At 37.4% G+C, this 25850-nt stretch overlaps 1 protein-coding gene across 1 annotated transcript in view; it reads left to right on the top strand.

Annotated features, from left to right (window-relative positions):
• The window catches only part of ZPBP (zona pellucida binding protein), a 172569-nt gene that overhangs the window by 33623 nt on the left and 113096 nt on the right, over positions 1-25850 (top strand). Inside the window, exon 6 of the mRNA XM_037493318.2 lies at positions 21096-21172. Within this exon, the coding sequence (XP_037349215.1) occupies positions 21096-21172 (77 nt within the window). The remainder of the gene's footprint in view (positions 1-21095; positions 21173-25850) is intronic.

Raw genomic sequence — 25850 nt, 5'->3', positions numbered from 1 at the left:
ATATGGTTGGGATAATGTGAATTTTTTTTAAAGATTTATTTATTTATACAAGCACTGGATACAGTTAGAAGTGCGAGTGGGTGAGAGAATTCACCAGAGCCAGAGCAGGGAACAGAACAGGCATACTGACGAAGTACACTGCTGAGGGGAGCAGCGGGCACAGCAGGAGAGGTCTGCGCGCCATGTGGGACCCTCGCCTGGTGGCCAGGGATTGAACGTGCTGCAGATGCTGCAGGCAGCTTCACAGCCCAGCACTCAACCGCTGCGCCAACGGGGAGGCCCAATATGAAATTTTTAAAAGATTTATTTATTTATGCATATAAAAGCTGGGGTGTAAGCCAGAGGTGTGAGGGGTAAGAGGATTCACCAGACAGATTGGGGAGCAGAATAGGAGGATTTATTGAAATACACTGTTGAGGGGAACAGTAGGGTAAATCCCCATAAAATTACCACCATAGTCTCTTGTGCTTTCTATGTCCCTGTTCTGATACCTCTCCCCCAACTCCTGCCCTAGTTGAATCTCTCTGATTTATAGTTTGCCTGCTAGTTTTCTTTCTTTTCTTTTTTTCTTGATCTCTTCTTTGGTTTCCCTATGTTCCTCCTATCAGTGAAACCATCTGATAGATTTCTCTTTTCTTCTGACTTATTTCACTGATCATAATCCCATCCAGCTCCATCCATGTTGCAGCAAATGGCATGAGTTTATCTTTTTGATTGCTAAATAGTATTCCATTCTGTATATATCTCACATCTTCCTGATCTAGTCATCTGTTTTTGGACATTTAGGTGGTTTCCATATTGTACCTATTGTAAATAATCATAGGGGTGCAAGTGTCCTTTGGGTAGATTCTTAGGAGTGGAATTGTTGTCATATGGTAGCTCCATTTTCAGTAGTTTGAGAGTCCTCCATACAGCTTTCCATAGTGGATGGACCAGCTTGAATTCCCACCAGCAGTGTAAGAGGGTTCTCTTTTCTCAACTTCCTTGCCAGCATTTGTTGTTGGCAGTTTTTTTTTTTTTTTTTTTTTTTTTTTTTTTTTTAATATGGGCCATTCTCTGGTATGAGGTATCTTGTTGTGGTTTTGATTTGCATTTCCCTGATTATAAGTGATGTTGAACATTTTTATATATACCTGGTGGCCAATTTGCAATTCCTCTTTGGCGAAGTGTCTTTTTAGCTCTTCTGCCCTATTTTGACTGGATTGTTTGCTTTGTTTTGTTGAGTCCTGATGTTCTTTGTAGATCTTTGAAATCAGTCCTTATCAGTAGTATGGAGTGTAAATATTTTCTCCCAGTTGGTAGGGTGTCTCTTTGTTTTGGTTGTTGTCTCCTTAGATGTACAGAAGCTTTAAAATTTGATGTAATCCCAGCTATTTATCTTTTTCTTCACTTTCTTTGCTTCTGGAGTTGAGTCCTCAAAGATGTTTCTGAGGTGTATGTCATGGAGTGTTTTGCCTTTGTTTTCTTCTATATATGATTCTTCTTTTATGGTTTCAGGTCTTATGTGTAAGTTTTTTATCCATTTTGAGTTGGTTATTGTGCATGATGTCAGTAGACTAATTTCATTATTTTTAATGTGGTGTTTCAGTTTTTTCAGCACCATTTATTGAACAGACTAACCTTGTTCCATGCATATTATTTGCTCATTTGTCCATAGATCAGCTGTCCATGTATGTGTGGTTTTATTTCTGGATTTTCCATTCAATTACATGGTTCTGTGTGACTGTTTTATCCCAGTACCATGCTGTTATAATTACTGTCTTTTTAGTGTTATTGGAAGTCTGGGAGTGTGATTCCTCCATTCTTCTTTTTATTCAGGAGAGCTTTGGCTATTCGAGGTTTTCTGTGATTTTTTTTTTAAAGAACTTTTATTTATTTATTTTTTATTTATACGAGAGCTGGGGTACAGGCCAGAGGTGTGGGAGGGTGAGAGGATTCACCAGAGACAGAGCGGGGAGCAGAACAGGCTGACGGACTGAAAGCACTGCTGAGGGGAGCAGCGGGCGAGACAGGAGAGGTCTGCCGCACCATGTGGGTATCTCCCTGGCCAGTGGGGAATTGAACCTGCCCTGCAGAGCCTGTGGACAGCTCCACGGTTCTGCTGCTCAATCAGCTGCGCCACCGGGGAGGCCCTTTTTTTTTTTTTTTTGTGATTCTATAGGAATTTTTGCAATATTTGTTACATTACTTAAAAGAATGCCATTGCAACTTTTATTAGAATTGCTTTGTATCTGTAAATTGCTTTTGTTAGGATGGTCATTTTGATAATGTTAATTCTTCCAGTCTATGAGCAATCTATGGATGTCTTTGCATTTCTTTGTGTCTTTATTTCTTTTAACAATGTTTTATAATTTTCTTTGTATAGATCTTTCACCTTCTTTATTAGGTTTATTACCAGGTTTTTAATTTTTTTTTTTTGTAAATGTTTTAAAATTGTTTTTTAAATTGTTTTTCTTCAGACGGATTTTATATCAGAAGAATGTTGATTTTGTATCTTGCTACTTTGCTAAACTGGTTTATTATTTTAATTGGCTTTTCTGTAGTTTTTAGGGTTCTCTATGTATATTTTCATATCATTTGAAAATAGTGATAACTTTACTTCTTCTTTCCCTATTTGGATTCCTTGTATGTCTTTCTCTTTTCTTATCGCTTTGCTTAGTACTTTCAGTATTATATTTAAAAGCTGTGGTGAGAGTGGACTTCCTAGTCTTGCTCCAGATCTTAAAGGGAATGCTTTCAATCATTGAGAATGATATTGCTGTGGGTTTGTCATATATGGCTTTTATTATGTTAAATTATGTCCCTTTATTGCAAGAGTTTTGAGGGCCATCATAAGTGGATTTTGAATTTTGTCACATTTTCTCAGCATATATTGATATGATAATGTCATTTTATTTTTCATTTTTTTTTTGATGTGTTGAATTACATTAATTGATTTTCAGATGTTGAACCATCCTTGCGCTCCTGGAATGAATTCCACTTGGTCATAGTGCATTATCTTTATAATGCATTGTTGGAATCTGTTTGCTAAGATTTTATTGGAGATTTTGGCATCTGTGTTCATTAGGAAAATTGGCCTGTAGATTTTTATGCTTTTGTTTTTGTTGTTGTTTGGTTGGTTGGTTTTGGTACTAGTGTAATGTTAGCTTCATAAAACATATTTGGTAGTATTCCTTTCTCAATTACCTTTTTTTTTCTTTTTTTATATAATTTTTACATAATTCTTTGTTTTTATACAATGTATGCTTTATCATCTTGGGGATAGCCCTAGTGGAATTCCTACCACCAATTTCTTGAAACAGTTTTTGTATGATACACACTAACTCGTCTTTGAACATTTGGTAGAACTCATTCATTAATCCATCTGGTCCTGGGCTTTTGTTTTGGGGGAGGGTTTTGATTACTATTTCAGTTTCATTGCTTATAATTGGTTTATTTAAGTTTTCTATTCTTTATCCAGCTTTGGATAATTGTACAGTTCTAGGAAATACTACATCTCTTCTAGATTTAATTTGTGTGCATGCAAATGTTCATAGTAATCTTCGATTAGTCTTAGTATTTCTGCTGTGTCTTCTCTCACTTCTCTTCTTTGATTTATGATACTATTTGTGTTTTCTTCTGTGTTTTTCTTTGTGAGCCTACCTAGAGGTTTGTCTATTTTGTTTATTTTTTCCAAGAACCATGTTTTGATTTCATTGATCTTTTTGATTGACTTTATTTTTATTTCATTTATTTCTGCTTGAATTTTTACTTCCTTCAAGTGGATTTTGAGGGGTTTTTGTTGTTGTTTTTGTTCTTTTTCTAGTTCTTTGAGATGGAAGATTGTTGTTTCTTTGGGTTCTTTCTTGCTTCTTGATGTGGGTATTATTGCTATATACTTCCCTCTTATTACTGCTTTTGCTGTGTCACATACATTCTGGAAAGTTGTGTTTTCTTTGTCATTTGTCTCAAGGTATTTTTAAAGTTTTTTGTTTGATATCCTCATTAATCCAGTGGTCTTCCAGCAATGTTGATTTCAATCTCCATGAAATGGGAGGGTTCCTTGCTTTCTTTTCATGGTTGATTTCTAGTTTAATGCCTTAATGATCAGAGAAGATAGTTGGTATGCTTTTAATCTTCATGTATCTGTTGATATTTGCTTTGTGTCCCAGTATGTAATGAGTCCTGGTGAATGATCTGTGTGCACTTGAGAAAAATAAGTATTTGGATTTTTGTGGGTGTAGTGTCTTATAGATGTTTATAGGCCCATGAGATCTAGGTCTTCATTTAGGGATGGATGAAAATATATATATATGTGTGTGTGTGTGTGTGTGTGTGTGTGTGTGTGTGTGTATGTGTTTAGTCCTTGTTAATTTTTTGTCTCATTGATCTGTCCATTGGGGAGAGTGGGATGTTGAAGTCTCCTACTGCATATGTATTTTCTCTAATGTTTCTTTTCAGAAATGATAATAATTGTCTAATATTTTGGTGCTCCTTCATTTGGTGACTACATATTGATGAATGTTGTATCTTCCTGGTGTAGTGTTCCCTTGATGATAGTGTAGTGACGATCTATGTCTCTTTACTTTTTTTAGTTTGATGTCTATTTTATCTAAGTATGGCTGTTCCTGCCTTTTGGGGGGTCTATTCCTTTTAGAATTGCTTCCCAACCCTTTACTTTCATTCTATTTTTATCTTTTGCTGTTAGATGTGTTTCTTAGAGACAGCAGAGGGTTGGGTTCTGTTTTTTTCAAATCCAACTTGCCAGTGTGTCTTTACATTTTAGGATTATTTTTGATACATTAGAATCTGTACTTGCCATTATGTTTATCATTTTGTGGTTCTATTCCATACCTTATTCTATTCTTCTGATCCATTTCTTTGTTGGTTTTGGCTTTAAGGCTTCTTGTAATTTTTGGGGTTGGGGTTTAGTGGTAATGGATTTCCGAAGATTTTTTTTGTCCAAGAAAGTTCTTATTTTTCATTCATAGAGGATGGAGAGCTTTGCAGGATAAAATATTCTTGCTTGGCAATTTTTGTCTTGGAGTTTCTTGAATATGTCACTACATTCTCTTATTGCCCCTAGTGTTTTTTCAGTGAAGTCTGATGTCAGCCTAATTGTTTTTCATTCATAGTTTATCTATTTCTTCCTCCTCATCACCCTCATTTTTTCTTTGTCTTGGACTCTTGGAAACTTAGCTCTTTTGTGTCTTGTAGTTTTTGTTTTTTTTTTTTTCATTATGATAGTTTGGTGTTCCTCTAGCTTCTTTTATGTCTATTTTCATTTCCTTCTTCGTTTTGAGATGTTCTCTTCAATTATTTCCTTAAATAGTTTCTTAGTTCCTTTGTCTCTCTCCTTACTTTCTGGCATTTGTATGACCCTTACATTTCCTTTCCTCATGGTGTTTCTTAATTCTTTTTTCTTTGTATCTCCTTTCCTTTGTTGGTTCTTTATATATCTTTATCTTCAAGAGTACTGTTCATTTTTCCATTTCTTCTATTTTTGTGGCTTTTCCCAGCATTCTTTAGCTCCTCCACTCACCTTTGAACATCCTTCATTTCCTTTAGTTCCTTCTTTAAGGATTCATTGTCACTCCTCAGTTCACTGATTGTATTCTTTTCCCTTTCTGTGTTTTCTTTTAACTCTGTTTTCATTATGGCAATTCTGAATTCTTCATCTGTCAGGCAGAGATACTCTTCTGTGTCTGTATTACTGTCATTTGGAGTTTGACTTTCTTTCTGTAGTGTATTGTTCCTAATAGCACAAGCCTGATGGCTTGTATTTTTCTTTCTTTCCATTGTTTGCCTTTGGCTTGGCTCTATTCAAAGTGCCCCTGTACTACTGGTGCTGTTGGGCATGACTTCTGAGTTCTCTTACCAGGATGTGGCTGTATCTGCCTAGTGCCTGGGCTCCTATGGCTTTTGAGTAGGGGTAGGAGTGGGGTCTCCTGCAGCTTTCCCTCCACTCACTTTAGCTGTACCACTACTCAAGACAGGGGGACTTCCAATTGCTTTTTCCAGAGTGTTTGGTGCCTCATCTTGGGAGCTGGGAGATCCTGCAATTCCCACCTGAGTGCACATGTGCTAGGGTGTTGATGTCAGCAGTGGCTCTTCCAGCCTCTCCTACTGGGCATCAGGGAATAGTGGGTTGGGTGGAGCTTAGGAGTGTTGCCTTTCTGTAGTTCCCACCTGGACACACTTCTATTGTAATAGATGTTGTTTTCAGCTGTGATTTGCCTCAGGGACCTGTGCCTTTCCAGCACCCACTACATCTCATACTTGGGTAGTCAAGCTTCTCGAGTGGAGCACTCTATCACCAGGCACAAGCTGAGGTTCAATCCATGGGGCGATGACTGCAGGCTAAGTGGGACGTAGTTCTGCTTTGAACTACTAGGTCCCTCTGGGTTGTGGCATGGGAAAGTAGAAAGAAGGAAAGAGACAAAGAAGAAACATGAGTAAAAGAAAAATGACAAGGAAATAAAAAGATAAAAAGTTGGGAGAAGAAAAGAGAGTGGCAAGAGAGAGAGAAAAGGAAGGATGAGGAGAAAGAAGGAAAGTAAAATAATGATAAAGGGGAAAAAAAACAAAAATAGGGAAAAAACAAAAACAGGAAAAAAGGAAAAAAAAACAAACAAAAAAACAGATGTGGGGGGATTGCAACTCAGGACTCTGTTGGCGCCTAAGGAGCTAGTAGTTGCTGTTAAGGAAAACAACGGTGAAGGAGAGGGAAAAAAAAAAATAAAAATAGGGAAAAAAACAAAAACAGCAGGATAAAAGAAAAAAAACAAAAAAACAACAGATGTGGGGGAATTGCAACTCAGGACTCTGTTGGCTCCTAAGGAGCTAGTAATCGCTATATTAATCTGGTCTATGGAGTGGTGCCCTAAGACTGGTTGGATAGTCTTCCTAGGGTCTGCTATCTCCTTTGAGGTGTAATTCAGGGAAAATAAAAGCAAGCACAGAAAGAAAAAAGAAAAGGGAAGAGCTAGAGAGAGCAAAGAAACTGCAGATAAAAGAAAAAAAAAAAGACAAAATTTGCACCTTAGGGCTCTGTTCTCTCTCAGGATGTGTGACTATTGTGTGGTATGAAAAACTGAGTAATAATGCACCTCTGGATTAAGCTGTTCATGACCTCCCCTGAATGCATCTCAGAGAAGATAGAAAAATAAAAAGAAGAACTCTAGAACAGATTTTAGTTCAGGTCCTCTCCCATACTCTCCTGGAGTGTAGGCTGCAGGCATTGGGATCACAATTTTCACCTGTGGGGTGTCCAGAGTCTCTAATCTCCATTGCTACTGGGAGCATGGGTGGATCTGCATTCCCTCTGGGCCCCTGTGGTAGCAGGGCTCCTGTGGGGGCTCCTGTGTTTCTTTCAACCAGAGGGCTTGGGGTATCCAGAGGCCCCTGATATAGAGCCTGGCACTGCGAGGCTTTGGCTGTTGCCTTGTTCAGTATGGGTGCAGCCAGCTAAGTGGAATGCACTCACATGTTACTGTGGGCTGCTGCATGTCCCCCCAATACAGGGCATGGCAACCTCAAGATTTAAGTTGGAGGTGTGGGTTTTTTAAATGTTGTGGCTGGGCTCAATGGTTAATAGACACTGGTGGCTGGTGTTTTTGTCCTGCTCATTAGGTGGCATCATAGGGCTGAGTGAGAGGTGCCTGCTAGCAGGGTTTTACTGCTGAGCTTGTCCAGGCCATTCTTGGTTGGGGCGGGGGGTAGGATGGGATTGCACCTGTGGACATGGCAGCAGTCACTGAGGCTTTGCTTGCCCCACTGTGGTTATCTGGGGGTTTCAGATGTAGCAGGGCGGGGTGCTGTAGGTTCCAAGCTGGGCTGCAGTCTGGGCGGTAGGATGCAGGCCAGTTTAGTGGGCAGGGCATCCTGGATCAGCTGGACCCTGCGATATGATTTCCTCCTTTCCTGTGTCCCCTTATCGCTCCTCTGAGTCCTGGAGAATTGCTGGTGCCTGAATCATCTGGGTCATGTTAAGAGCTCGTTATTAGTCTTTTTTTATAGTTTTTTTTTTTAAAGATTTATTTATTTATGCATACAAGAGCTGGGATACAGGCCAGAAGTACGGGGCCGTGAGAGGATTCACCAGAGACAATGGGGAAGAGAACAGGCAGACTGACTGAAATACACTGCTGAGTGGAGCAGCTGGCGAGACAGGAGAGGTCTGATGCGCCATGTGGGTAGCTCTCCTGCCGCCTGAGGATTGAACTTGTGTTGCAGAGACTGCAGATAGCTTCACAGTGCTGTGCTTAACCCCTTGCGCCATCAGGGAGGCCATATAATTGTTTTTATGGGAGAAATTGATCCCAGCATCCCTATACCACCATGTTGATGACATCATCCCTATATTTTGATTTATAAGTGATGTTGAACAATTTTTCAAATGTCTATAAGCTATCTGAATATCTTTCTTTAGAAAAGCATCTATTTAGATCCTTTACCCATTTTTTGATTGGGTTGTTTCCTTTTTTTGTTGGATTGAATAAAAACTTTTGAAATTTTGGAGATTAACCCCTTATCAGATGTGTAATTAGCAACATTTTCTTAAAAATATTTTGTATTGAGTTAATACTGGTTTACATTGTTGTTTCCATAATAAAAATGTAGGACTCCCTATCCCCCTTTCAGGCACTGTTGTCATAATGTGCCCGCCACCAAAAAAACCCATCGTCTAGCACCATAGACCTTGGTGCTCCCTTCCTTCTTTGTTTCCTCTTCTTTTATCTCAGCCTCCCTCCCTGGTTGCCCACATTCCACAGTTAGGTTTTAAGTGTTAGTTTTTAATGTGGCTATATCTGACCTTTTGTTTCATTTTTTTATGTTCCACACATAAGCAACACAGCTGGTATTTCTTCATTTCAGTCTCCTACATCTGAAATACTTTTGTCAGTATAATTCTATTTAAAGTGCTTCCTAACATTGGGGTCACTTTTTGTTATATTTTTCCTTTGAAAGTTTCATTGCTCTTTCTTTTTTTAATGTGCCTGATAGTTTTTTTTGAAAATTTTATATTGTGAATATTATATATAGTACTCGAAATCAGATTCATTCACATATTTTGTATTGTTGCTGTTTTCATGTTGTAATTGTTTAGTGACTTTTTGTTTACAATGTGCATTTTTTCAGATTTATTTTATTTATATTTTTTAATTTTTTACATCACTGTTCATTTTTAAACAATATTTGCTTCCCCCCACTCCCTCAGGTGTAGTCCCCATAGAGTTTCCTTCACCAATGCACCCGTGCACCATCACCTCAGTCCCTTGTGCTCCTCCTTCCATCCCTCCCTCTGATCCCTCTCCCTCCTCCTCCCCTGCAGTATGTTTCTGATTTATAATTGTCCATTTATGTGTTGTTGTGTTTTGTACTGTTATTATTTTTTTACACTGATGTCTTATTTGGTTCCCCTATATTCCTGCTGTAAGTGAAAGCATCCAATATTTTTTTTTTTCCTCTGACTTACTTCACTGAGCATAATTCCTTCTAGCTCCAGCCACGTTGCTGCAAATGGCGTGAGTTTATCTTTTTGATTTCTGAATAATATTCCATTGTGTATATATACCATATCTTCTTGATCCAGTCTTCTATTTTTGGGCATTTGGGTTGTTTCCAGGTTTTACCTATTATAAATAGTGCTGCAATAAACATAGGGGTACAGGTGTTCTTTTGAATCAGTGTTTTTGTGTCCTTTGGGTAGATTTCTAGTAGTGGAATTGCCCGGTCCCATGGTAGCTCCATTTTTAGTAGGCTGAGGAACCTCCAAACAGCTTTTCATAGTGGTTGGACCAGTTGCTCTCCCACCAGCAATGTAGGAGAGTTCCTTTTTTGCCACATCCTTGCCAACATTTGCTTTTGCTTGTTTTTTTGATATGTGCCATTCTTACTGGTGTAAGGTAGTATCTCAATATGGTTTTAATTTGCATTTCCCTAATTATCAGGGATGTTGAACATTTTTTCATATGCCCGTTGGTCACTTGCATTTCCTCTTCGAGAAATGTCTTTTAAGTTCTTCTGCTCATTTCTTGACTGGATTGTTTATTTTGTTTTTGTGGAGCCATGTGAGTTCCTTCTTTGTATATCTTTATGATAGTCTCTCATCAGTTGACTGGAGTGCGAAGATTTTTTCCCAGTCAGTGGGGTGTCTCTCTGTTTTGGTTCATGTCTCTTTTGCTGTGAAGAAGCTTTTTCATTTGATGTAATCCCAGGTATTTATCTTATCCTTGACTTTCTTTGCTCTGGGTTATGAGTCTTCAAAGATGTTATTGTGATGTATGTCTTATAGTGCTTTACCTATATTTTCTTCTAAATATTTTATGGTTTCAGGTCTTATGTCCAGTTCTTTTGTCCATTTTGAGTTGATTTTTTTGTACGATGAAAGATAGTAGTCTAGTTTTTTTTTTTTTTTTTTTTTTTTTGGCATGTGGTGGTCCAGTTTTCCCAGAACCATTTATTGAACAAACTGTCCCTGTTCCATTGCATATTCTTTGCTACTTTGTCAAAGATCAGTTGTCCATATAAGTGTGGTTTTATTTCTGGGCTCTCTATTCGGTTACATTAGTCTGTGTGTCTGTTTTTGTTCCAATACCAAACTGTTTTAATTATTATGGCTTTGTAGTATAGCTTGAAGTTTGGAAGTGTGAAACCTCCTTTCTCCTTTGTTTTCATCAGTAGGGCTTTGGCTATTCGTGGTTTTTTGTGGTTACATATAAATTTTTTTTTTTTTTTTGTGGTTACATATGAATTTCATCTATTTGTTCTATTTCTTTGAAGAATGTCATTGAGATTTTTACTGGAATAGCGTTGAATGTGTATATTGCTTTTGGTAGGATGGCCATTTTAATAATATTAATTCTTCCAATTTATGAGCAGGGCATGTCTTTCCATTTCTTTGTATCTTCTTCAATTTCTTTTAACAGTGTTTTATGATTTTCTTTGTATAGATATTTCACCTCTTTAGTTAGGTTTATTCTCAAGTATTTGATTTTTTTGTTTCAATTATAAAAGGGGTGGTTTTCTTGATTTCTTCTTCTTCAGATTGATTGTGTATAGGAAGGCAACTGATTTTTGTGTGTTGCTTTTGTATCCTGCTACTTTATTGAACTGGTTGATTATTTTGAGTAGTTTTTATGTGGAGTTTTTAGAGTTTTCTATGTATATTATCATATTATCAGCAAATAGTGATAGTTTTACTTCTTCTTTCTCTATCTGGATTCCTTCTCTTGTCTTATTCCCCTGTCTAGGACCTCCAGTATTAAATTGAAGAGTATTGGTGAGAGAGGACATCCTTTTCTTGTTCCTGATCTTAAAGGAAAGACCTTCAGCTTTTTTGCCATTGAGTATAATATTGGTGGTGGGTTTGTCATACATGGCTTTTATCATGTTAAGGTATGTTCCTTCTATCCCAAGAATTTCAAGGGCCTTCATCATAAATGGATGCTGTACTTTGTCAAATGCTTCCTCAGCATCTATTGTTAGGATCATATGATTTTTATGTTTCTTTTTGTTGATGTGTTGGATTACACTTGATTTTCTTATGTTGAACCATCCTTAAACCCCTGGGATTAATCCCACTTGATCATGGTGTACTATCCCTTTGATGCATTGTTGGATTCTGTTGGCAAGGATTTTGTTAAGGATTTTTGCATCAGTGTTCATTAGGGAGATTGGCCTGCAGTTTTCTTCTTTTGTGCTGTCTTTTGTTTGGTTTTGGTATTAGTGTAATTGGTATTAGTGTATTTGGTAGTATTCCTTCTTATTCAGTTTTTCAAAGAGTTTGGGTAGAATAGGTACTAATTCACTGCTGAATGTTTGGTTGACTTCATTTCTGAAGCCATCTGGACCTGGGCTTTTGTTTTTAGGGAGTGCTTTGATTACTGCCTCAATTTCGCTACTTGTAATTGGTTTGCTTAGTTGTTCTATTTCTTCTTTGACCAGCTTTGGATGATTATATCGTCCTAGGAATTTGTCAGTCTCTTCTAGGTTGTTGAATTTGTTTCCGTATAAGTGTTTATAGTAATCTCTGATTATTCTTTTGATTTCTACTGAGTCTGTTGTGATTTCTCCTCTTTCATTTATAATCCTGTTTATATGTGTTTTCTCCTGTTTTTGATTTGTGAGCCTGGATAGAGGTTTATCTATTTGGTTTATTTTTTCAAAGAACCAACTTTTGGTTTCATTGATCTGCTTTATTTCATTAATTTCTGCTTTGATTTTTATTATTTCCTTTCTTCTTCTGGTTTTAGCATTTTTTGTTGTTCTTTTTCTAACTCTTTGAGATATGAGATTAGGTTATTTCTTGATATGGGCATGCATTGTTATATATTTTTCTCTTATTACTGCTTTTGCTGCATCCCATACATTTAGGAAATTGGTGTCTTCTTTGTCATTCAACTCAAAGTATTTTTTCTCCACACCCTCACCAACATTTGTTGTTGCTAGTTTGGGAATGCAAACTGGTCCAACCACTATGGAGAGCTGTGTGGAGATTTCTGGACCTACTAAACATAGAGCTTCCATATGATCCAGCAATTCCACTCCTAGGTATTTACCCAAAGGACAGAGAAACATCAATTCCAAAGAACACCTGCACCCCTATGTTTATAGCAGCACTATTTACAATAGCTAAGCTTTGGAAACAAAAATAGATGACTGGATCAAGAAGATGTGGTTCCTATACACCATGGAATATTACTCAGCATTCAAAAAAGATAAACACATGCAATTTGCAGCAACATGGATGGCGCTGGAAGGGATCATGCTCAGTGAAATAAGCCAGAAAGAAAAATAAAAATACTGGATGGTCTCACTCATAGCAGGAATCAAGAAAACTTAAATAAGGGACCAGGAAAATGAGTAACTATAAGAAAGTGAAAATCAAAATCAACAAAAAACTATGAACCAGAGACACTTTTTGGGGGGTGGGGGGCGGGAGGGGAGGGATTGGGGTCAGAATGGGGGGGGGGTTGCAATTGTATGGGGAATATAAAAATAAAATTTATTATTTAAAAAAATAAAATTAAGGGAATTAAAAAAAAAAGTATTTTTAAATTTCTTCTTTGAACTCTTCATTAGTCCAGTGGTCTTCCAGTAACATGGATTTCAAACTCCATGAAGTGGGAGGGTTCCTTGTTTTCTTTTCATGATTTATTTCTAGTTTGATGCCTTTATGATTGGAGAATATAGTTGGAATGATTTTGATCTTCATGTATCTGTTGATGTTTGTCTTGTGGCCCAGTATGTGATCGATTCTGGAGAACGATCTGTGTGTGCTTGAGAAAAATGTGTACTTAGATTTTTGGGGGTGCAGTGTCTTATAGATGTCTGTTAAGTCCATGAGTTCTATGACTTTATTTAGAGCACTAGAGTCTTTATTTATTTTTTGTCTCGTTGATCTGCCCATTGGTGAGAGTGGAGTATAGAAGTCTCCCACTGTATTTGTATTTTCTTTAATGTCTGTTTTCAGAGCTGATAATCTCTCTCTAATGTATTTTGGTGCTCCTTCATTTGGTGAGTATATGTTGATGAGTGTTGTATCTTGCTGATGTATTGTCCCCTTGATCATAATGTAGTATCCGTCTATGTCTCTTTTTACCTTTTTTAATTTGAAGTCTATTTCATGTGAAGTCTATTTCATGTGATGTAAGTATAGCTGTTCCTGTCTTCTTTTTTTGGTCCATTTGTTTGTAGGATTGTTTTCCAACCTTTACTTTCAGTCTGTGATTATCTTTTTTGGTTAAGTGTATTTCCTGGAGACAGCAGAAGGATGGATTTTGTTTTTTAATCCAGTGTGCTACTCTGTGTCTTTTTATTGAGTTTAATCAATTTACATTTGGTTTTGGCTTTAGTATTTCTTGTGAATTTTTTGGAGTGGGGGTTTCGTTGTGATGAATTTCTGGAGTTTCTGTTTGTCCATATTTTTTCTTCAGAGAGGAAAGAGAGCTTTGCAGGGTAAAGTATTCTTGGTTGGCATTTGCTGTTTTAAAGTTTGTTGAATATGTTACTCCATTCTCTTCTTGCCTGTAGTGTTTCTTCGGAGAAGTCTGAGGTTAACCTGATTGATTTTCCCTTTTGTGTTATCTCTTTCTTTTGCCTTGCCAGTTTCATTATTTTTTCTTTGCCTTGAACTCTTGCAAACTTTACTATTATGTGTCTTGCTGTAGTTTTCTTCTCATTGTGGTAAGTGGGTATTCTTCTCTCTTCTTGTATGTTTATATTCATCTCATTTTTCATACTTGGGAGGTTTTCTTCAATTATCTCCTCGAATAATTTCTCAGATCCTTTATCTCTCTCCTCACCTTCTGGAATGCCTGTAACTCTTATATTTCCTCTCTTCATGGAGTCTGATAATTGTCTAAGGGTATTCTCATTCTTCTTCCTTTGAACTTTTCTCTGTTTTTCTCTTTTGGTTCTTTCTGTTTCTGTATCATCAAGAGTACTGATCCATTCTTCCATTTCCTTGGTCCTATTTTCAATGCTTTTCCAAGAGCTCTTTGTCTCTTCCAGTAATCTTTTCATCTCCTCCTTTTCTTTTATTTCCTTTTTTAAGGTCTCATTTTTGTTCTTCAGTCCATTGTTTTTCTCATCTCAGACTTTGTAATTATGATGATTATTCTCCATCTGATGGGCAGAGAAGTTCTTCCATGTCATTGTTGAGCTCTGGTGACTGATTTTCTTTTTGTAGTGTGTCCTTCTCCCGCAGGCTTGCTTGGTTACTTGTATTTTTCCTTCTCCCTGCTGTTTGCTTTCAAATTTGTTCTATGTGTTGGGACGTTGTGCCACTGGTGTTGGCGGGCATCTCTTTGGATTGCTCCTTCAGGGGTATCAACCACTGTTTATCAGACTGAGACCAGCACTAGTAGGCCAAAACTCCACCAGCGTGTTGATGCTGTGGCTGTGTTGCTGGGCACGGTCTCTTACAGTTCCCTCCCTCCCTTTTTACTCAGTTCCAGCAGGGAATCAGTTAGTTGGTGATTTTGCTCTGGTCACTAGGTGGCGCTAGAGACCAGTATTCGCTGACCTGTGCTTTTCCCCTGTAGTTCTCTGAGAAAGGGAAGGGAGAAGGAGAGCACCTGGACACAGGGGCTATTGCTTAAGCTGGGTCCTGTGTCTGCCCCGTGGTCACCTGGTGCTGTGCCTGCTTTTGTATAGATCCTGACCCTGAATTCTTCATTCTAGTTCTCAATTTCAGGGTCTCAGATCCAGAACAATGGCTGTCACCCTGTGCAGTGCCTAATACTATGTTGTGTCCTATGCCTGAATCTTTTGCCTAGCTCTCAGTTCCAGAATGGGGTCTAATGCTCCTTGCCTTTTTTTCCTTCCTACCCCCATTTGTGTGGTCCACCCCCTCTTAGAGCCTGTGGGTGGCTTTGGAAACCCTGGCTTCCAACTATTAGGAAGTTGGTTATTTTTCTCTGATCACTAGTTGGCACCAGAGATCTTTCCTAGTATTCTTCCAGTAGTGTGGGGTGCTGTGTCTGCTCTGTGTTGCACATCATGTGGATCCACACCCCGAATTTTGTGACCTGGGTTTCAGTTCTGCAGCCCTCAGATCCAGGATGTGGACTGTCTGCAGAAATGGTGTCTTTTGCACCCTGCTCCTGTGCCCTAGGACCTGGTTTTTGATTACTCAGTGAGGGTCATTCACCTCAGTGACAGTTCCCACGTGTTTTCCCATGAACCTAGGTCGTGGGGCGTGGGGACCTGGGCAGCCTCAATCCACATATGCTTTTTGAGTGTGGACGTGCTTTTCCACACAAGGTTACCAGTGGGCCTTGGGCTATTTGTAGGTCTCTCCAGGGAGTACTTATCTTCCTCTAATGGCTCCTGGAGCAACTTTCACTCACCTTCACGGCAATTCCCACACAATTCTCCACAGTTCCTGTCCTTGGGGTACGGTGCCTGCAATGGTTCCTTTCAACTCACAGTCCCACATGATCGTAGGTTGTTCTCGTTGTTGTTTTTTCTTTCTGTTGGTCAGAGTGTGTGGGGGAGGGTAGCAGGGTTTTGAGCTTTCCTCTCTTTTTGTTCTCTCTTTTTTTTTTAAAGAAACGAAAAGATTTATTTATCTATGCATATAAGATCTGGGGTACAGGCCAGAGATGCAGGGGGTGAGAGGATTCACCAGAGACAGAGTGGGGGACAGAACAAGCCGACTGGCTAAAATACACTGCTGAGGGGAGCAGAGGGCTAGGTAGGAGAGGTCTGCTTCGCCATGTGGGTTGCTCCCTGGCCACTGGGAATCAAACTCATGCTGCAGAGGTTTTAGATTGCTTCTTCTTCTTTTTCTTTTTTTAAAATTTATTTATTTTTATATAAGAACTGTGATACAGACCAGACGTGTGGGAGGGTGAGAGGATTTACCAGAGACAGAGCAGGGAACAGAACGGGGAGACTGACAAAATACACTGCTGAGGGGAGCAGCAGGTGCTACAGGAGAGGTCTGCTTAGCTATGTGGGATTCCCACTGGCAGGCTGGGATAGAACCCACACTGCAGCTGCAGACGGCTTCACAGTGTGGCACTCAGCAGCCTGAGTCACCAGGGTGGCCCTCAGATTGCTTCTTATTGTGGTGGATTGCTTTGTAGTACGGTACTTAACCCCTTGTTCCACCAGGGAGGCCCTCTTTTTGTCCTCTTTTATGGCAACTTTCTTCTTCCTGTTTAGTGACTTTTTAAAGCTACTTTTTTTTGAAATAAAGATTTATTTTATTTATTTATACAAGCACTGGGTACAGTCAGAAGTGCAGGAGGGTGAGAGAATTCACCAGAGCCAGAGCGGAGAGCAGAACAGGCAGACTGACGAAATACACTGCTGAGGGGAGCAGTGGGCGACAGAAGAGGTCTGCGCTCCATGTGGGACCCTCTCCAGGTGGCCGGGGATCAAACTGGTGCTGCAGAGGCTGTGGGCAGTTTCGCAACCCAGTGCTCAACTGCTGCGCCACTGGGGAGGCCCTTTAAAGCTACTTTTGTAGACTGTATTCTTTGTTATGAATTGTTAAGTCTTTTTCCTTTGAATTGATATGATTTGATGCACATTCTTTAAATGATGTATTTATTCAGTTTCCATTTATTTTACATGCATTTGTTTATTATAAATACTGAACTATTTTCCTGAATTCCAAAAACTGGACTTTGGTATTATTAGTCTTTTTTTTTTTTTTTTTTTAAGCTTTTCTATAGTAGCACATAGTTTGGCATTTCCTACTTTACCATTTTTACTGATTTCATTCTCTATTTATTAATCTTGTAAAAATTATCTTAAAAAGGGGTAGAGGGCCCTCCCTGGTGGTACAAGGGGTTAGGCACCTCACTATGAAGCAATCTGCCACCTCTGCAACATGAGTTCAATCCCCTGCCCGCCAGGGATCAACCCACTTGGCGCAGCAGACCTCTCCTTTCTTGCCCACTGCTCCCCTCAGCAGTTTATTTCAGTCAGCCTGCCTGTTCTATTTCCCATTCTGTCTCTGGTGAATCCTCTCACCCCCCACATCTCTGGCCTGTACCCCAGCACTTGTATGCATAAATAAATAAATCTTTTAAAAAAATAAAATAAAAAGGGGTAGAATTTAGGTAGTTTTATAAAAGGTAAGGGTGTCCATCTAGCTTAAATGGAGAAGGAATATGAGGCAGATGTTCAAAAAACATACTTTTGGATCCAGAGAACTAATCCACAATGTGTGAAAGTCATGTGGTTTACCATGTGGTTTGCCTGGGATGATGGGGAGAAATATGCTGCTGATTGGCTTTTACTACAATTAGTACTGAATTTTAATTTAAAATGTGTCCTAGGGCCTCCCCTGGTGGCGCAGGTGGTTGAGCACCGCACTGTAAAGCTTTCCTCAGCCTCTGCAGTGCTGGTTGGATCCCGGCCAGCCTGCGAGGATCTGACATGGCGAGGCAGACCTCTCCTGTTGCGCTGGCTGCACCCCTCAGCAGAGTATTTCGTCAATCTGCCTGTTCTGTTCCCCACTCTATCTCTGGTGAATCCTCTCACCCTCCTGTGCATCTGGCCTGTACTCTAGTTCTTGTATAAAATAAATAAGTGTTTTTTTAAAAAAAGTGTCCTAGGTGTTATTTTCTTGAGTAATCAGTAATCGCTATCTGTAATGATTCTGAAAAATGGATTTTTTAAAAATTTTATATTGTGGCTTTCAGTAATTTTCCTTTAATGAAGAATAGAACTTAATGATTTTTTTCAAATTTGTTTTATATTTTTATAAGTATTCAAAGCCAAAAAATATTGTACATTGTCACGTGATACAATTTCTTAATCATCTAATGATACATGGGTAACCCCCTATTTGCTCTTGTCTGAATTAATTCATGATGATATTTTTGGAAGCTTTACCTTAGGTGAAAATTTTTAAGATTTGGCCACATTTTGCCAGTGCTTTTCATAATTCCATTGTGTGTTTCTGATATAATAATTTAGAGGTTTTAGTTTTCATGCATATTCATTTTGGATAATCTCATTTAAAAAGAAAGACGGTAAAAACATTTTTCTCAAATCTGCAGCTTAATTTGGAAGTCTGGTTCAGGTTTAGAGTTTTTGTATATGATTTTCTAAGATCACTGGAATGTATTTTATTGCTTTCTATTTGATGTTTTTAATGTCTTATAATAGCAATTCGTTGACAACAATGAAGTTTCATTAAATGTACGTATTTGGAAAGATACTAATGAAAAATATTGACATAAAAATTTCACTTAGTCTGAGTGTTGTCTGCATTTATTAATACTTTTGTGACATATTATCTCCGTATCAAACACTTTATACAACATATTAGACAAATATTGGTAACACAGAGTGAGACTCTTCAAGAATATCATGCCTTATAAAAATAAAATTTTTGTCTAACAATTGTACAGATTTTATAAATAATAGAGAAGAGATACAAAGTTCTCTGTGGTTGTAGGAAATGGAAGCTGTCATTAAGGAGATAAGCAGTTAAGGAGTCCCATGAAAAATTATTAGAATTTTAAAAGAATTTTATGTAAAATGGACAACATAAAAGACATGTATAGAGGCAGCAGATTGTATTTTTGAAAACAGAATAAAGTGACTAAGGTGTAACTTATATAGGGAAAGAATATAGGGAAAGTAAAATTGTCACGATTTCTGTGGTTATTAATAGATAACTTTGCTAGACTGACATATTTATGTTTTTAATCATAGTCTCACAGATGGAAGGAATGACGATCACAACCTCTTGTCTTACAGAGTAAAGAGTAGGAATCTCAAGAAGATATTAAATAAGATACTGTGTTTACTAGTAATAGACCTACATCTAGAAACTTGTATTTCTCTACATATATTTTGATGAACAATGGGGCATTACTGAAGGTTTTATCTGTCATAATAATCAGATTGATGAAATAATTTAGAGAGACTAGTTAATGGAAATCCCTGAAGTCCTCTTTTTCTTATTCTTTATGCCTTGGTGATGCAATAGGCCCTTCTCTTAGATGATATTTCAAAAATTCATTAATAATTTCTACATTGCTAAATTCAGTTGACAGTTTTTAGTCCTCATCTAATTTAACTTTGAAAATTTTATATCTCCCCCTCTGTAATTTACCTTTTTTCACTTGTCTTTAAAGCACTACCCGTGATATTTTTCCTTCTCAATTTCCTACACTGATTTGTCCTAGTCTTTAAAATTTTAACATTGGACAAAACTACATACTTTATCCCATACTTGTCCCATAAATTTTCCACGTTTAGCCTTTCTAATTTAATTGCTCTAACTAGTCTGGTTTCTAAGTCCAAAATCTTGGAGTCATCAGTTTTCATATACCTAGTAACCAATATCTGAAGAAATCTTATTGGTTTACCTTCAAAATGTTGTTAGAAGTTAGCTAATTCTCACCCACTCCTCTGCTATTTTTCTTGTTCAAGCTACTGATATATTTTGGAGAGATTACTACAAAGCTCATAATTTTAATTTTTTTTCTAAGATTTATTGATTTATGCATACAAGAGCTGGGGTACAAGCCAGAGTTGCAGGGGTTGAGAGGACCCGCCAGAGACAGAGTGGGGAATGTAACAGGCAGACTGACTGAAATACACAGCTGAGGGGAGCAGTGGGCAAGACAGGAGAGGTCTGCTTCGCCATGTGGGTTGCTCTCTGGCCGGTTGGGGATTGAACTCGTGCTACAGAGGCTGCAGATTGCTCCACAGTGCAGTGCTAAACCCCTTGCACCACCAGGGAGACCCCATAATTTTAAAATTTTCTCATTTCAACATGAAAATTCAACTTTAACATTATATTCAATGTTAAATCAGTGGTCACTTTTTTTTTTTACAGATCTGTAAATTTGGGCATAGACATGTCTAGACTGGTCTCAACTAGTTGATTATCTGTCATATTGTGGGTCTAGCTTTTCTTATTTGACTGCGCTCCATGTATTTTCAATCTAGAAATGTGTCTGAGATGGCGCGGAATTGAAAATGGGAAGATCTGTTTATTGAGATTAGAGAAACACAAAGGGCAAATGGAAACATTTGGAAACAAATGCAAACACAATTATCCTGAGTGAAAAGGACTCCATTGTAAGATTTTTAGAAGAGGAATAACATGGAAGAGTAGTATTACAGATTAGATTATTGGTCCTGATTCTATAACCCTCTATGCATCCACATTCTTGCCATGTCGTCAATGTGGGAAGATAATCATCAAGTAACATAAATTGATGTTCAGTTACTATGGTTTCCACTATAGTTCAATTTCAGTCCTTTTCTTGTATTGTCATTATGACTTATACTTTATAGAGATTAAGAATTAGTCAAAAGACATACACTATTGTATATGGATGAGTATTGAATGACTCTACAAATATTTATATAAACATAATTATATAATAAAGTTAAAATAATTCCATTAAAAAAGTTACGAAGTGAATAGCCAAACACTGTCAAGAAATTTGGTTAATTCTTAATTTAACTGTATAAGCGAGGTTTTCCTTATTTATATAAAACAAATTCTTGATATAGGGGTTTAACTGAAAAAAAGTGACTTAATATTTGGAAAATTGCTTAATTTATTAATGAAAGAGAAATAATCTGTATATCATAGTTTAGTAAAATGTATTATATTTTCTCAGTTTCGTCTCTAGACAATGAAAAAGCATCCAAGCCATGTGCAGACAATAATTGTGAATCTTCCAAAAGGCTGTCTAAGGTATGTTTGTTATGTAAGGCTGGGGGAGAGGGGGAAAGAACATACCTAGTGTGGAAGTAAGTATCTGAGCTATTTATAAAGCTCAAACTCCTACATTTAAGGAATTCTAAAAATACTTACTAAAATACTGTAAGCATTTAATAGTTAATGTTTTTATGAAATGCTTTGAAATTTGCATTTTGTAACAGCATATGAAGGAAGATGATTTTTCTACTTAGTTGGCCTTATTTGGCATTGCTAATTAATTAACATATTTTTTTCTTTTTCATTTTTTAAATTTTAACATTTATCATTTTTTTAGACAATATTTGCTTCCCCCCAACCCCTCAGATTGAGTCCCCATAGAATCTCCTTCCCCAAGGCACCACTATCTATCACCGTCCCCTGTGCTCCTCCCTCCATCCCTCTCACCCCTGTCCCTCTTCCTCCCCTACAGTATGTCTCTGGTTTATAATTGTCTGTTTTTGCTTTGTTGTGTTTTTTACTGTTATTATACTTTTTACACGGATGTCTTATTTGGTCCCCTATATTCCTGTTATAAGTGAAACCATCCGATATTTTTCTTTTTCCTTCTGGCTTATTTCACTGAGCATAATTCTTTCTAGCTCCATCCATGTTGCTGCGAATGAAATGAGTTTATCTTTTTTGATTGCTGAATATTATTCCATTGTGTATATATACCACATCTTCCAGATCCAGTCATCTATTTTTGGGCATTTGGGATGTTTCCAGGTTTTACCTATTGTAAATAGTGCTGCAATAAACATAGGTATACAGGTGCTCTTTTGAATCACTGTTTTTGTGACCTTTGGAAGGATCCCTAGGAATGGAATTGCCTATCGTGTGGTAGCTCCATTTTTAGTAGACTGAGGAACCTCCAGACAACTTTCCATAATGGTTGGACTAGTATGCACTTCCACCAGCAATGTAGGAGAGTTCCTTTTTCGCCACATCCTTGCCAACATTTGATTTTGCTTGTTTTTTGATATGTTTCATTCTTACTGGTGAAAGGTGGTATCTCAGTGTGGTTTTGATTTGCATTTCCCTGATGATAAGGGATGTTGAACATTTTTTTAATATGCCTGTTGGCCATTTGCATTTCCTCTTTGGAGAAATATCTTTTGAGTTCTTCTGCCCATTTCTTGACTGGATTGTTTATTATTTTTTGTTGAGCCATGTGAGCTCTCTGTATATCATTGTGATCAGTCCCTTATCAGTTGGATGGAGTGCAAAGATTTTTTCCCAATCAGTGGGGTGTCTCTTTTCAGTTTGATGTAATCCCAGGTGTTTATCTTTGCCTTTACTATCACTGCTTTGGGTGATGAGTCTTTAAAGATGTTTTTGAGATGTATGTCTTACAGTGTTTTACCTATATTTTCTTCTATATATTTTATGGTTTCAGGTCTTATGTCTAGTTCTTTTATCCATTTTAAGTTGATTTTTGTGCACGGTGAGAGGTAGTGGTTTAGTTTCATTTTTTTGCATGTGGAGGTCCAGTTTTTCCAGCACCATTTATTGAACGAAAGTGCGGCTTTATTTCTGGGCTCTAGTCAGTTCCATTGGTCTGTGTGCCTGTTTTTGTTCCAATACCAAACTTTTAATTATTATGGCTTTGTAGTATAGCTTGAGGTTTGGAAGTGTGATACCTTCTTTCTCCTTTGTTTTCATCAGTAGGGCTTTAGCTATTTGTGTTTTTTTTTGTGGTTCCATATGAATTTCGTCAGTATTTGTTCTATTTCTTTGAAGAATGTCATTGGGATTTTTATTGGAATAGCATTGAATCTGTATATTGCTTTTGGGAGGATGGCCATTTTAATAATGTTGATTCTTCCAATCCATGAGCAGGGGATGTCTTTCCATTTCTTTGTGTCTTTTTCAATTTCTTTTTATAGTGTTTTATAATTTTCTTTGTATAGGTCTTTCACCTCTTTTGTTAGGTTTATTCCCAAGTATTTTTTTTTTTGGTTTCAATTATAAAATGGATGTTTTTTTTTGATTTCTTCTTCTTCAGATTGACTGTGTATAGGAAGGCTACTGATTTTTGTGTGTTGATTTTGTAACCTGCTACTTTACTGAACTGGTTGATTATTTTGAGTAGTTTTTCTGTGGAGTTTTTAGGGTTCTGTATGTATATTTTCATATTGTCTGCAAATAGTGATAGTTTTACTTCTTCTTTCCCTATCTGGATTCCATGTATGTCTTTCTCTTGTCTTATTCCCCTGGCTAGGACCTCCAGTATTATATTGAAGAGCAGTGGTGAGAGAGGACATCTTTGTCTTATTCCTGATCTTAAAGGAAAGACCTTCAGCTTTTCAACATTGAGAATAATGTTGGCAGTGGGTTTGTCGATAATGGCTTTTATCATGTTAAAGTATGTTCCTTCTATCCCCAGAATTTCAAGAGCCTTCATCATAAATGAATGTTGGACTTTGTCAAATGCTTTCTCAGCATCTATTGATATGATGATATGGTTTTTGTTTTTCTTTTTGTTGATGTGTAGGATTACACTTATCGATTTTTGTATGTTGAACCATCCTTGTGCCCTTGGGATAAACCCCACTTGATTGTGGTGTACTGTTCCTTTGATGCATTGTTGGATTCTGTTGGCAAGGATTTTGTTGAGGATTTTTGCATCAGTGTTCATTAGGGAGATTGGCCTGCAATTTTCTTTTTTTATGCAGTCTTTGGTTTTAGTATTAGTATAATGTTGGCTCTGTAGAACGTATTTGGTGGTATTCCTTTCTTTTCAATTTTTTGAAAGAGTTTGTGTAGCATTGGCACTAATTCACTGCTGAACATCTGTTAGAATTCATTTGTGAAGCTGTCTGGGCCTGGGCTTTTGTTTTTGGGGAGTGCTTTGATTACTGCCTCAGTTTTACTGCTTGTAATTGGTCTGTTTAGTTGTTCTATTTCTTCTTTGTCAAGCTTTGGATGATTGTATCATTCTAGGAATTTGTCCGTCTCTTCTAGGTTGTTGAATTTGTTTCCATGTAAGTGTTCATAGTAATCTCTGATTATTCTTTTGATTTCTACTGAGTCTGTTGTGATTTCTCCTCTTTCATTTATAATCCTGTTTATATGTGTTTTCTCTTGTTTTTGATTTGTGAGCCTGGCTAGAGGTTTATCTATTTGGTTTATTTTTTCAAAGAACCAACTTTGGTTTCATTGATCTTTTGGATTGTTTTTTTAATTTCCAATTCATTAATTTCTGCTTTGATTTTTATTATTTCCTTTCTTCTACTGGCTTTAGGGGTTTTTTGTTGTTCTTTTTCTAACCCTTTGAGATGTAAGATTAGGTTTTTTTTTTTTGAGTTCTTTCTTTTGTTGATGTGAGCCTATATTGCTATATATTTTCCTCTAATTACTGCCTTTGCTGCATCCCATACATTCTGAAAAGTGGTGTCTTCTTTGTCATTCAACTCAAAGTATTTTTTATTTCTTCTTTGATCTCCTTATTGTCCAGTGGTCTTCCAGTAGTGTGGATTTCAATCTTCATGAAGTGGAGGGTTCCTTGTTTTCTTTTCATGATTTATTTCTAGTTTGATGCCTTTTTGAGTGGAGAAGATAGTTGGAATGATTTTGATCTTTATGTATCTGTTAATGTTTGTCTTGTCGCCCAGTATGAGATCAATTCTGGAGAATGATCCATGCACACTTGAGAAAAATGTATACTCGGATTTTTTTGGGTGCAGTGTCCTATAGATGTCTGTTAAATCTGTGAGTTCTATGTCTTTATTTAGATCACTAGAGTCTTTATTTATTTTTTTGTCTCGTTGATCTGTCCATTGGTGAGAGTGGGCCAGTGTTGAAGTCTCCCACTATATATGTATTTTCTTTAATGTCTCTTTTCAGAGTTGATAATTGTCCAATATATTTTGGTGCCCCTTCATTTGGTGAGTATATGTTGACGAGTGTTATATCTTCCTGATGTATTGTCCCATTGATTATAATGTAGTGTCCGTCTATGTCTCCTTTTTACCTTTTTTAATTTGAAGTCTATTTCATCTGATATAAGTATGACTGTTCCTGCCTTCTTTTTTGGTCCATTTGCTTGTAGGATTGTTTTCCAACCTTTTACTTTTCGTTTTGTTTATCTTTTATGGTTAAATGTGTTTCAAGGAGACAGCAGAAGCTTGGATTTTGTCTTTTAATCCAGGCTGCTTCTCTGTGTCTTTTTATTGATGACTTTAATCCATGTACATACATAGAGTTGATTTTTTTTTTTTTATAGAGGCATGTTTTTATTTATTTATTTATTATATTTGTTTGTTTTGTTTATACATGCACTGGGTACAGTCAGAAGCGCGGGAGGGTGAGAGAATTCACCAGAGCCAGAGCGGGGAGCAGAGCAGGCAGAAGGACTGAAGTACACTGCTGAGGGGAGCAGCGGGTGGCAGGAGAGGTCTGCGCACCATGTGGGATCCTCCTCCGGTGGCCGGGGATCGAACCGGCACCACAGAGGCCGCGGGCAGCTTCGCAACCCAGCGCTCAACCGCTGCGCCACCGGGGAGGCCCTAGAGTTGATTTTTTTTAACCTAGTCGAATTCCTTAACTTTATTAAAATAAAAATTGTAAGTATCAAGTGACTATCACATGTAAGAAGAGGTATTTACTATTTCAAAATTATTTATTTATTTATTTATTTTTTATTATAAATTTTATTTTTATATTCCCCATA

The sequence above is a fragment of the Talpa occidentalis genome, unplaced genomic scaffold (genome assembly GCF_014898055.3).
Source record: "Talpa occidentalis isolate TD23 unplaced genomic scaffold, MPIMG_talOcc4v2.1 talOcc4.10, whole genome shotgun sequence".
Taxonomy (NCBI): domain Eukaryota; kingdom Metazoa; phylum Chordata; class Mammalia; order Eulipotyphla; family Talpidae; genus Talpa; species Talpa occidentalis.
The sequence above is the reverse complement of the archived record's forward strand: the minus strand, read 5'-3'. Positions and strand labels throughout refer to the sequence as shown.